Below are 13979 nucleotides of genomic sequence, written 5' to 3'. Positions count from 1 at the left end.
GGCCTGCTTCTCCCTCTCCCACTCCCCCTGCTTGTGTTCCCTCTCTCGCTGTCTCTCTCTGTGTCAAATAAATAAATAAAATTTAAAAAAAAAGAAACATCTAATCCATGGGGCGCCTGGGTGGCTCAGTCGTTAAGCGTCTGCCTTCGGCTCAGGTCATGATCCCAGGATCCTGGGATCGAGCCCCGCGTTGGGCTCCCTGCTCCGCGGGAAGCCTGCTTCTCCCTCTCCCACTCCCCCTGCTTGTGTTCCCTCTCTCGCTGTGTCTCTCTCTGTCAAATAAATAAAACCTTAAAAAAAAAAAAAAGAAAAAAAAAGAAATGTCTAATCCAAAACTGACAGTTCTCTCTGGATTTCAGATGCCAAAAAGAAAAATTAACTATAATTATTTTATTAATAATTTTACCCAGATTTTAAAATTCTTTCCCCATTTAATTTGTACCTTTAGTCAAAAAATAGGGTGCATCTTGATTTTAAAAGGGACAAGGCATCAACTCAAGCTATAAAAATAATAAATTTATATAAGTGAGTGGGGTGGAGGATAGGAGGTTTTCAAATTCACTGAGCCACAAATATAATTAAAAAGACTTTTGAAATTATCATTTCTAACTATCATTTACCATTGTTCTGTACATGATCTTCAAGCACCTCATTTTTAAGAATCCCACAAAGTTCCGATAGAGTCTCTAAGTGAATAACATGAATGATCAAAGGCCTGAAGACGTCATACAATGACACACACAGTTTCTCCAAAAGTTCACTAAAACGAAAGAATAAAACATGGCTATAAGTAGTAGTCTTTTCGGGATTTTCTCATAGTTTAAAAGGTATCACTGATTTCTTCTAGCCAATAAAAATAAAAATCTACTGGAAAATAGTGCATGGGAACATTATATAATGAGAACTCAAAGGGTGAAAATAATACTGTAGATTTTTCTTTGCTTTAAAAAGCTCAAAATCCATAAGCAGTCTTCAGCAGCCACTCCAAAGTAGCTATCCCCAGCCTAATGTCAATTCATTACAACTTTATTTCAGCAATACTTTATATATGTCCACAATAACAAACATTTTGATTTAATTACCCTTTTATATTCTACATCATTTGTGAGTCAAATGTAACGTTTTCCCTAGGAAAGATGAATTGAAAATTCTTGAATACTTGGATTTAGATTAACAAAATTCAAAGTACTTGGACATAAAAGTATTTTTGACAATTTTAAACATTTGAAAGGAAAAACTTAAGTTGTCTATATTCTTCAAACCGTCAACAGTACTCTTCTATACATAGCATTTCATCAGAAGTATCAAAACTATAAGATACATCTGTCTCTTCCTCATTACAAAAGTCATAATCTTAGAAACTTTGTAAGAGTCAAATCATCAATATGAAGAAACCAAAAGTGACTAACACAGGAGCAGAAAGACACTTTGAGAAAAATAAGGAAAAGGTATTAAATAGTGTCTGTATTTTTAAGTGTCTTTCATTGGTTAGAACCACAGAATTTTTTAACTAGAAGGAATTCTTAGTGGAGATAAAGGGATATAGGCTTCTTATTATCATACCATATTGTCTCCACAGATATATTATAAATAATGTAAAAGCATGTTGGCCTTTAAATTGCACATTTATTTTAAAATAACCACTGTTCCATCCAATAATATTCTGTTCACACACTCACAAAAGTTAAAACACTCTGCAGCTGACTTTAAAATACTCCTATAATATAGTAAGTCATGATGGTCATTAGCAAATTAAATCTTAAAAACAAGAGTTACGAGTTTGTGTACCACCCACTCTAATTTTGATGTTGGTTTTGTGAAAAATTCATTGTAAAGCTGGTGCTCATCCTGGCATACGTGGACCATAAAGGCACAGCCACTGCGAATCTGCAGGAAATAAACACACATTACCTACAGTTAAAGACACACAATGATCCCAGCATTTATGAGTAAAACAAATATTTTATTTGCACTGAGGTTATGCACATATATTCACAAAATAACTCATTCAAGAACAGAAAGTGGCTGGTTTTCAATGGTTTACTGCATAATGTGAATACGGCTCATTTTTATTTTCTTTTCTAAACTTTTGACAATGAAAATAAATTACTCTTCTAGTTGAAGAGGGGGTATTTAATAAAAGAATATTTATGTATTTTTCTATAATATGAATTAAAATCGCTAAACAAAAGGCACTTCTACAGCAAAAATTAAACTAAATTGTCAGTATAAATCCACAAACTCTGAAGCTTCATCTTTCAAGGAGTAATACTTGTTTATGAGTCTTCATTCTTCAAAAAACAGATCAAAATGAGAATACTTTAACAAGCTGAATGCTAATTATAACCCAGATTTCTCATAACTGAAAGAAAAATTCTTTAAGCTTGTTGATATAGGATCCAAAACTTATTTACCTAAATACAGCTTCGAACATCAAAATATTTCAGAGGAAGGTTTAACTATCAATCAAAACTAGCAGACGCTTACCAAGGCACAATGATCTCTATTATTCTGGCTTGTTAACTCTGTTACAGTACAAGTGATGCTAGGGCCCAAAAGGAGTTCCCGCTGGTCAAGGTAACACTGATGGATGTCATTTAGCAGTTGTTGGTATCTGATGAAAAGCAAATGAGATTGGAGTATAAACTTCTGATTTCAGATATGTAAATTAAATCCGATCTTAAATCCCAGGTTTCAGAACCTCTAAAGCAATAAGGTCACCTCTCATTTGCCCACATTAAATACTAGAAATATTTATGTATGAAAAGAGATAAAATAAAACATAATGAACTGTGGTTCAAAAACTATAATTTTTATTCTTTTAAAAAAAGATTTATCTCCCAAGAGTAGAGAAAGATCTTACATCTTTGAAATTAAAAGCTAATCCTGCTATGGGAAAAAGAGATCCCTTGCAAACTCAAAAGTCAGGTCTACAACCTTTCCCCAAAGTAAGTTATGTGCTACAAGAAAAAGCTTGCATATTATGGAAGGTAATTGCTCAGAAAATATCAGAAACATAACAGATTTGGAAAAATGGCACATCATGAAGAAGGTAATTTAAAGAACTTCTAGGAACTCACTCAGGTATTTTTTCAGATCGCTGTTCTATTTGTTCGATAAGAGTCTGCAAAATAAAAATATATTAAAAATACATCTGTTTTAGATATACTTTTAATTACTTTCTGATTTTAACAAATACATGCATGCTAATGTTAGAAAATCTATAAATACAAAAAAGCTGAAACATAAAAATCACTTATAAATACCACAAAATAACCACAACTAATATTTTAGAATATTCTTTCAGGTTTTGTATACACACACTATAGTTACTATATTAAAAAAAAAAACCAAAAACCCTGGAATTATACATTCAACATGATAATCTGCTTTCAAAAAATTACATTTCAAAACATCATCCTACTCAACATCAAATGAAAACATATGGAATGCCTTAGCATAGTGCCTGGCACCTAGTAAACACTCGATGCATAATAATAATAATTGTTATTATTTAAAAAAACATTATTTTAAATGGCCACATAATATCCCCTTAGGCAAATGTACCATAAATCAAATATTGTGTTAGACTTCTAGACTGTTTCCTGAAAAGAAAAGTCTAGTGGTTAGGAGCTCTGGGCCTGGAATGAAACTTAGACGGTCTGGGTGCCAGCTCCCCAGGAGCTGTCTGAGCCCAGGAGAGCGGGCTCACTTCTGAGTTTCCACTTCCTACCACATAAAGCAGGTGTAATAACAGTACCTACTTCCCAGCTGGGGACCCCCAACACTGGGGTCAAAATACCTAAAGGGGCTTTTGCTCCATTCTCCTAAAATGTTTTTTGAGGAAGGAATTGATTTACAGCTCTATCAGCAGTATTGTCTGCCTCATCAAATTCTCAAAAGCACTGACTGATACACCTTAATCTGCCATTGTCTTAACAAAAAAAAAATGCCATCTAACCTTACACTACATGTATTCTCCACTGAGGCTACAGATGCACTCATATTTAATGAACCATTTGCATTTTCTTTGCGTAATCTGGTCATTTATATATCAGATATTCATCTTTCTTACTGAGTTAGAAGCACTCTTAGCATATTAAAAAATATTAACCTTCTTACTTATCTGTTGCAAACATGCTAGTTTCTGCTTTTCTTTGGCTGTTTAAAATTCAGAAAATGTAATGTTTATATCCTGAATCTTTTACTCTGTAATTTTTTCCCCAATAATTTCTGCTAGGTTTTTTTTTTCCTGCTTATTTTTACATTTAACTCTTTAGTTCATTTAGAATGTATTTTGGTAATGCTATAAAGTGAGGAGCTTACTTTTTTCCCCCAAAATACTTAGCAAATCTTCCCAATACTATATAGAAAACTCTAACCCTTCCTCTTTAAGATTGATTTCTTTATATACTAAGTTCTAGAATTTCTCATTCCAATGATCCACCAATAAATTCTTGATCAGTATCAATGTATTTTTCAAATTTACTTGTGTAATTAGTCTTGCTTATTTAGTATACCAGATTAATTTTAGCATCATCCAAAAAGAAATTCCATTGGAATTTTTGTTAAGATTATATTTGACCCATAAATAATATTAAAAGGAATTGACATTTAAAAAATTAATGGGTGGCGCTGTCAGTTAAGCGTCTGCCTTCAGCTCAGGTCATGACCCCAGGGTCCTGGGATCGAGCCCCGTATTGGGCTCCTTGTTCAGCAGGGAGCCTGCTTCTCCCTCAGCCTGCCACTCCCCCTGCTTGTGCTCTCTCTTTCTGACAAATAAATAAATAAAACCTTTAAAAAAAATAAAAAATTAAGTCTCCTTAACCAGGGACAAGAGAGGCTTATCATTTACTCAATCTCATAATTTTCTGTCTAGTTTTGTCATTTTCTTCATCGTTGTATTTCCATTAAAGTTGTTTCTAGGTAAGTATTTTATGCTATCTGTCACTAATATAAATAGGACTCCATCACATATATTAACTGGCTACCATTGGTAAATGGCATGTAGGAAAGCCACTGATAATTATATAATCATTTTATATTCACTTACCACACTGAGCTATATCACACTTATCTATACCATTTCTAATCAAATTTTTACCATTGGTATTTGACTACAAAGCAAAAGCAACCGATCAGGCACAATCTAAACCTTATACCATCAATGAACCACTCTTCTCCTGTATCTTCTATAAATAAGACCAAGTTTTTCTTATTTCAAAAAACAAAAAACTGAGGGAGGAGTTAAGATGGCAGAGGAGTAGGGAGACCCTAAGCTTGTCTCGACCCTCAAAACACAGCTGGATAGCTACCAAGTCATTCTGAACACCCAAGAAATCAACTGGAGGTCTGAGAGAACAAAAACTGCAGATCTACAAGTAAAAAGCAACCACCTTTTGGAAGGTAGGAGGTGCAGAGAGTTGACTTGGGGGAGATATTACTGTTGGTAAGGAGGCGGGGAAGGAGGCCTGCCTACTGAGCCTACTGTAAAGTATTCAGAAGCAGCGGAGCACAAAATCTGAACTTTTAGAAGTCCTCTACCATGGGGGATGTGCCTGGCTTCAAGGTGCCCAGGTGGGGAAGTGTGGCAGAATCCCAGGAGTAACATCTTGGTCTGAGGATCCCCTGGGTCACAAGAAGGGGTGGTGCCACTGTTCCCAGGCATAGGAGTGTGGAAACCAGCTGAGAGCAGCAGGTCTCAGTACCAGCTTTCTACTCTGTTTTGCCATAAATTGCGAATGGCTGCGTGGTCATGTGACCACTTTCCTGGAACCTGCCAGCAAATGGCAAAAGTGGAACAAGACTCTCCCTGGGAGGAAGAGAACAGGTCTGTACCAGGGGAATTCCTAAAATTTTGTGGAGTTTTGAACATGCCCAAGATAAAAAAGCTCAGACACAGGCACGGTGAACAGTGTTCAGACAGGAACTGAGTACAAAGAGTGGTGACTGACTGCTCTTCTGTGAGGGCTCAATGAAGAGCAGGGGCACAAACTTTCAGCTAAGACCAGGGCACCACCGTATTCATCCTGCTGGTCAGTGCTGAATGCCTTCAGGGAGCAAAACAGCACCACCTAGTGGAGGTCCAAGCAGCATACACCAGGCCCACCCTCCTGCACCCTGGAGGCACATTTCCACTGAAACAAGTAGGCCTGAGAATCAGGGCAGCAGGCCCCTCCCCCAGAAGACAAGCACAAACAATTCACTCCTACCAAGTCTACTGATCATAGAGTGCTGCAAAGCTTCAGCTCTTGGGGAAACAGAATCTACCTTTTTACTTTTATTCTTTGTTTTTTATTATTATTTTTTATTTGGGGATACAGATTCTTTTAACAAGCAGACCAAAACACACCAAGGATCTAGTTTGTTTGGTTTTTTTCTCTTTGTTTTGGGCATTTTTTATTTTTTTTTCTTTCTTCTTTTCTTTTCTAGACAAATGACAAGATGGGAGAAATTCACCCCAAAAGAACAGGAAATAGAACTCATGGCCAGGGATTTAATCAATACAGATATAAGTAAGATGTCCGAACTAGAATTTGAAACTACAATTATAAGAATACTAGCTGGCCTTGAAAAAAGCACAGAAGACACTAGAGATCCCTTACTGCAGAGATAAGAGAACTAAAATCTAGTCAGGCCAAAATTAAAAATGCTATAACCAAGATACAAACCCAAATGGAGGCCATAAAAACAAGAACGGGCGAATCAGAGGAGTGAATCAGTGATAGAAAAGATAAAATTATGAAAAATAATGAAGCTGAAAAGAAGGTAGACTTAGGAAATTCAGCGATTTATTAAAACATATTAACATTCATATCATAGGAGTCACAGAAGATGAAGAGGGATAAAAAGGAGTAGGAGGTTTATTTAAACAAATTACAGCTGAAAACTTCCCTAATCTTGGGAAGGACACAGACATCAAAATCCAAGCAGCACAGAGAACTCCCATTAAATTCAACAAAAGCTGGCCATTGCCAAGGCATATTATAGTCAAATTCACAAAATACACAGACAAGGAAAGAATCCCGAAAGCAGCAAGGGGGAAAAAAAAGTCCTTAACCTACAAAGGATGACAGATAAAGTTCACAGCAGATCTGTCCACAGAAACTTAGCAGGCTGGAAGAGAGTGGCAAGAAATATTCAATGTGCTGAATGGGAAAAATATGCAGCCAAGAATTCTTTATCCAGCAAGACTGTCATTCACAACAGGAGAGAGAGAGTTTCCCAGGCAAACAAAAACTAAAGGAGTTCATGACAACTAAACCAGCCCCGTAAGAAAGTTTAAGGGGGCGGGGGGGCACCTGGGTGGCTCAGTTGGTTAAACGACTGCCTTCGGCTCAGGTCATGATCCTGAAGTCCCTGGATTGAGTCCCGCATCGGGCTCCCTGCTCCACAGGGCGTCTGCTTCTCCCATTGACCCTCCCCCCTCTCATGTGCTTCCTCTCTCTCAAATAAATAAATAAAATCTTTAAAAAAAAAAAAGAAAGTTTAAGGGGGACTCTTTGAATGGAGGAAAAAAAAACAAAAGCGACAAATTCTAGAAAGGACCAGAGAATATCACCAGAAATACCAACTCTACAAGTAACACAATGGCACTAAATTCATATCTTTCAATAATCACTGTGAATTTAGGGGTGCCTGGGTGGCTCAGTTGGCTGAGCATCTGCCTTTAGCTCGGGTCATGATCTCCAGGTCCTGGAATCAAGGCCGGTGTTGGGCTTCCCGCTCAGCAGGGAGTCTGCCTCTCTCTCTCTCCCTCTTCCCTCCCCACCTCTTGTTTTCGCTCTCTCTCAAATAAAATCTTTAAAAATAAATGAAAAATAAAAAATATAATCACTCTGAATGTAAATGGACTAAATGCTCCAATCAAAAGACACAGGGTATCAGAACGGGTAAAAAACAAGACCTATCTATTTGCTGCCTCCAAGAGACTCATTTTAGACCTAAAGACACCTGCAGTTTGAAAGTGGGGGATGGAGACCCATCTATCATGCTAATGGACATCGAAAGAAAGCCAGAATAGCCATACTTACATCAAACAAACTAGATTTTAACACATAACAAGAGATGAAGAAGGGCATTATATCATAATTAAAAGGTATATCCAGCAAGACTATCTAACAATTGTAAATATTTATGCCCCCAACTTGGGAGCACCCAAATATATAAATCAATTAATAAATATAAAGAAACTCTTTGGTAATAATACAATAATAGTAGGGGACTTTAACACCCCACTTGCAGCAATGGACAGATCATCGAAGCAGAAGATCAACAAGCAACAAGGGCTTTAACTGACACACTGGACTAGATGGACTTAACAGATATTTTCAGAACATTTCATCCTAAAGCAGCAGAATACACATTCTTTTCAAGTACACATGGAACATTCTCCAAAACAAATTACATACCGGGTCACAAATTAGCCCTCAACAAGTACAAAAAGATCGAGATCATACCATGCATATTTTCAGACCGCAACGTTATGAAACTTGAAGTCAACCACAAGGAAAAATCTGGAAAGACCTCAAATACATGGAGGTTAAAGAACATCTTGGGCACCTGGGTGGCTCAGTTGGTTAAGCGACTGCCTTCAGCTCAGGTCATGATCCTGGAGTCCCAGGATCGAGTCCCGCATCGGGCTCCCTGCTCGGCAGGGAGTCTGCTTCTCCCTCTGACCCTCCCCCCTCTCATGCTCTGTCTCTCTCATTCTCTCTCTCTCAAATAAATAAATAAAATCTTTAAAAAAAAAAAAAAAAAAAAAAAAAAGAACATCTTACTAAAGAATGAATGCCTTACTTGGGAAATTAAAGAAGAAATAAAAAAGTACATGGAAGCAAATGAAAATGAAAACATGACAGTCCAAAACCTTTGAGATGCAGCAAAGGCAGTACTAAGCAGGAAGTATATTGCAATACAGGCCTATCTCAAGAGGCAAGAAAAGTCTCAATTACACAACCTAACCTTACACCTAAAGGAGCTAGAAAAGGAACAGCAAAAAAAGCCTAAAGCCAGCAGAAGAAGGGTAATAATAAGATTGGAGCAGAAATAAACAATTCTATAGAAACAAACAAACAAACAAAAAAAGTAGAATGGATGAACGAAACTAAGAGCTGGTTCTTAATTAAGAAAATTGATAAATCCCTAGCCAGACTTATCAAAAAAAAAAAAAGAGAGAGAGAGAGAAAGGACCCATATAGATAAAATCATGAATGAAAGAGATCACAACCAACACCACAGAAATACAATTATAAGAGAATACTATGAAAAATTACATGCCAACAAACTGGGCAACCTGGAAGAAATGGACAAATACCTAGAAACTTACAAATTACCAAAACTGAAACAGGAAGAAATAGAAAATTAGAACAGACCCATAACCAGCAAAGAAATTGAATCTGTAATCAAAACTCTCCCAACGAACAAAAGTCCTGGGCCAGATGGCTTCCCAGGGGAATTCTACCAAGCATTTAAAGAAGAGCTAATACCTATTCTTCTCAAACTGTTCCAAAAAATAGAAATGGAAGGAAAATTTCCAAACTCATTCTACAAAGCCACCATTAGTGTGATTCTAAAACCAGACAAATATCCCACTAAAAAGGAGACTATCCCTGATGATCCTAATATCCCTGATGAACATGGATGCAAAAAATTTCAATAAGTACTAGCAAATCGAATTCAACAGTACATTAAAAGAACTATTTACCATGATTAAGTGGGATTTATTCCTGGTTCAATATTCACAAATGAATCAATGTGATACACATTAATGAAACAAACGATAAGAACCATATGATCCTGTCAATAGATGCAGAAAAAGCATTTTACAAAATACAGCATCCTTTCCTGATAAAAACCTCAACAAAGTAGGGATAGATGGAACATACCTCAACATCATAAAGGCCATATATGAAAGACCCACAGCTAATATCATCCTCAGTGGGGAAAAACTGAGAGCCTTTCCCCTACGGTCAGGAACAAGAAAGAAAAGGATGTCCACTCTCACCATTACTATTTAACATAGTACTGAAAGTCTTAGTCTCAGCAATCAGACAACAAAAAGAAATAAAAGGCATCCAAATCAGCAAGGAAGAAGTTAAACTTTCACTATCTGAGGACAACATGATACTCTACATAGAAAACCCGAAAGACTCCACCAAAAAATTGCTAGTGTACATGAATTCAGCAAAGTTGCAGGATATAAAATCAATGTGCAGAAATCTGTTGCATTTCTATACACCAAAAATGAAACAGCAGAAAAAGAAATCAAGGAATCAATCCAATTTGCAACTGGACCAAAAACAATAAAATACCTAGGAATAAACCTAACTAAAGACATAAAATATCTGTACTCTAAAAACTATAGAACACCTACAAAAGAAACTGAAGAGGTCACAAAGAAATGGAAAAGCATTCCATTCTCATGGATTAGAAGAAAAAACATTGTTAAGATGTCTTTATTACCCAAAGGAATCTACACATTTAATGCAATCCCTATCAAAATTCCACTAGCATTTTTCACAAAGCTAGAACAAACAATCCTAAAATTTGTATGAAACCACAAAAGACCCCAAATAGCCAAAGCAATTCTGAAAAACAAAACTGGAGGCATCACGATTCCGGATTTCAAGCTATCTTACAATGCTGTAGTCATCAAGACAGTATGGGACTGGCACAAAAACAGACACAGATCAATGGAACAGAAAAGAGAACCCAGAACTGGATACACAACTATATGGTCAACTAATCTTCGACAAAACAGGAAATATCCAATGGAAAAAAGACAGTCTCCTCAACAAATGGTGCTAGGAAAACTGGAGAGCAACATGCAGAAGAATGAAACTGGACCACTTTCTTACACCATATACAAAAATAAATTCAAAATGGATGAAAGACCTAAATGTGAGATAGGAAACCATCAAAATCCTAGAGAACACAGGCAGCAACCTCTTTGACCTCGGCCATAGCAACTTCCTACTAGACATGTCTCTGGTAAGGGAAACAAAAGCAAAAATGAACTAATGGGACTTCATCAAGATAAAAAGCTTCTGCACAGCAAAGGAAACAATTGACAAAACTAAAAGGCAGCCTGCAGAATGGGAGAAGATATTTGCAAACCACATATCTGATAAAGGGTTAGTCCTAAAATCTATAAAGAACTTACCAAACTCAACACCCAAAAAACACCAAATAATCCAGTTAAGAACTGGGCAGAAGACATGAACAGGCACTTTTCCAAAGAAGACATCCAGACTGCTAACAGACACAGGAGAAGATGTTCAACATCACTCATCATCAAGGAAATACAAACCAAAACCACAATGAGATATCACTTCACACCTGTCAGAATGGCTAAAATTAGCAACACAAGAAACAACAGGTGTTGGCGAGGATGCGGAGGAAGGGGAACCCTCTTACACTGTTGGTGGGAATGCAAACTGGTACAGCCACTCTGGAGAACAGTATGAAGGTTCCTCAAAAAATTAAAAATAGAAGTACCCTCCAGTCCAGCAATTGCACTACTAGGCATTTACCTAAAGGATACAAAAATACAGATCCAAAGGGGTACCATGCGCCCTGATGTTTATAGCAGCATTATCAACAATAGCCAAACTATGGAGAGAGCCCAAATGTTCACCGACTGATGAACAGATCAAGATGTGGTACATATATACAATGGAATATTACTCAGCCATCAAAAGAAATGAAATTTTGCCACTTGCAATGACATGGATGGAGCTAGAGTGAAATAATGCTAAGTGAAATAAGTCAGAGAGAGACAAATACCGTATAATCTCACTCATATGTGGAATTTAAGAAAGAAAACAGATGAACATATGGGAAGGGGAAAAAGAAAAAAAAGAGAGAGGGAAACACACCATAAGAGATTTTTAACGACAGTGAACAAACTGAGGGTTGATAGAGGGAGGTGGATGGGGAAGAGCTAGATGGGTGATGGGTATTAAAGAGGGCACTTGTTGTGATGAGCACTGTGCTGTATGTAAGTGATGAATCACTGAATTCTACTCCAGAAACCAACATTGCACTGTATGTTAACTTAAAAAAAAAAAAATCCTTCAACTGACTCTCAAGAGGGCAACAGCAAGAGAGTCAGAGGCAGCAAAAGTAAACTACTCTTTCCAGTAACTTCACAATGAGTAGTAAAAAGATACGTGTACCAGGTCCAGTCAACTGTATCTTGGATATATTAAACGTATATATATTAACACATATATCTACTTTCTGCACCCTCCATTTCCAATCACTCAAATCAAGATAAATATTTAGTGCATTCCTTTATGTACCAGGCACTGTGCTAAGGAGAATAAACAAGGCACATGTTCCCCACCTCAAGAATACACTACCAACACCTTATCAACCCCTATTTCCCATGGACTACTGCAAAATCTTCCTTGTTAATCAGGCCTCCCTGTCTCAAATCTCTTTTCACCATATTCCATTCTTCATAGTGCATCCTTAATCGAAAGAAATGGTAAATCTGACCAAATCATTCTCCTGTTTAAAATACTTCATTAATTTGAGCCCCATGTCAAGCTCCGCACTCAGCAGGGAATCTGCTGGAGATTCTCTCTCCCTCTACCCCTCCCCCCACTTGCTCGCTCTAACTAAAGCTTTAAAATAAATAAATACAATAAAATACTTCACTAGCTGTCTACTTTTCCTCAATTAGCACGACATGTGATACCCCTCTGAAATGATCCCTGCAGTCTTTCCTGTCTTTTTTCCCAACTGCATGCTATCAATGTACTGTGTTTTGATCATAACAAGTTACAAGTTCTCCCAAAATATGTCTCTACAACCATCCCTATATATGCTGTTCTCTTTGTAGAAAATACCCTCATCAATCCCCTCAAGTTCACTATACATCTGAGCTTTTTAAGCTCAATTGTCACTTCCATCTAGAATCCTTCCCTGAGTATTATAGGAAGAGCTAGGTGTTTCCTGCTCTGGGCTCTTAAGACATCACAAAGGTACACTGCTGTAATGTGGAAGGACAGTGCCTACCTTTCATTAGTGTTCATTTCCTGGTATAAGCAAAGGGCCTAACATACAGCAGAACTTCAAAAGGGCTGGCTAAATAAACTTCAGAGTAATATCCTATTTATGTCAATAGACTTACTCTGACTTTGGGAGCAGCAGCTCGAAATTTCACATAAAATAATGTGAAGGCATTGTCTGCATTAGGTACAGATGCAGGATCCTAAAGAGACATGGGGGAGGAGAGGGAAGGGAGATAATTAGCAAACAAATAATTATTCAGAAAATGTGACACCAACTATTTCAAACAGCTACTACTTGGCCTATATACCAACCAAAAGCTTAGAGAGAAAAATCTCAAAGAGAGATTACATATTAGTTTTATTGCTACAAATGAGAAATACTTATGTGGAGCTGTCATCTCCTTCCTCCTTCTAATTAAAATGTACCCTACGTTACATGAATTTTGGTAGTAAACAGACTTCAATTCAGATTCATACTCAGTCACTTACTGACAGTAGGATATTGGCCAAATTACCGGACCTCTCTGAGATTCAGTGCATCCATTAAATGGTGATAACATATATTCATAAAGAGCTACTGGGTGACTCAGTTGCTTAAGCGTCTGCCTTCGGCTCAGGTCATAATCCCAAGTCCTGGGACTGAGTCCTGCATCAGGCTCTCTACTCAGCGAGGAGCCTGCTTCTTCCTCTCCCGCTCCCCCTGCTTGTGCTTTCTCTGTCAAATAAATAAATAAAATCTTAAAAAATATATATATATACTCATAAAGTTTTTATGCAGCTCAATACTAAAGCACTAGCTGCTAGTACACAGTAGGTGCTAGTACTGATTAGGTATTAATTTCCTAAACTTATTAAAAATTTTACAGGGCGCCTGGGTGGCTCAGTTGGTTAAGCAACGGCCTTCGGCTCAGGTCATGATCCCAGAGTCCTGGGATCGAGTCCCGCGTCTGGCTCCCG

The 13979-nt window shown here is 37.2% G+C and overlaps 1 protein-coding gene across 3 annotated transcripts in view; it reads right to left on the bottom strand.

Moving 5' to 3' along the window:
- The window catches only part of COG3 (component of oligomeric golgi complex 3), a 76750-nt gene that overhangs the window by 45358 nt on the left and 17413 nt on the right, over window positions 1–13979 (bottom strand). For all 3 annotated transcript variants that reach the window (XM_064586093.1, XM_045869471.3, XM_045869470.3), the window contains 5 exons: window positions 13142–13222; window positions 3081–3124; window positions 2488–2614; window positions 1796–1887; window positions 621–760 (listed from right to left, as the gene is read on the bottom strand). In XM_064586093.1, coding sequence (XP_064442163.1) covers window positions 621–760; window positions 1796–1887; window positions 2488–2614; window positions 3081–3124; window positions 13142–13222 — 484 coding nt within the window. The remainder of the gene's footprint in view (window positions 1–620; window positions 761–1795; window positions 1888–2487; window positions 2615–3080; window positions 3125–13141; window positions 13223–13979) is intronic.

This window comes from Mirounga angustirostris, unplaced genomic scaffold (assembly GCF_029215605.1).
Source record: "Mirounga angustirostris isolate CCGP_5_RB_7025 unplaced genomic scaffold, mMirAng1.0.hap1 SCAF_3, whole genome shotgun sequence".
In the NCBI taxonomy this organism is placed as follows: Eukaryota; Metazoa; Chordata; class Mammalia; order Carnivora; family Phocidae; genus Mirounga; species Mirounga angustirostris.
Note: the sequence above shows the minus strand (reverse complement) of the source record. Positions and strands in the feature narration are given on the sequence as shown.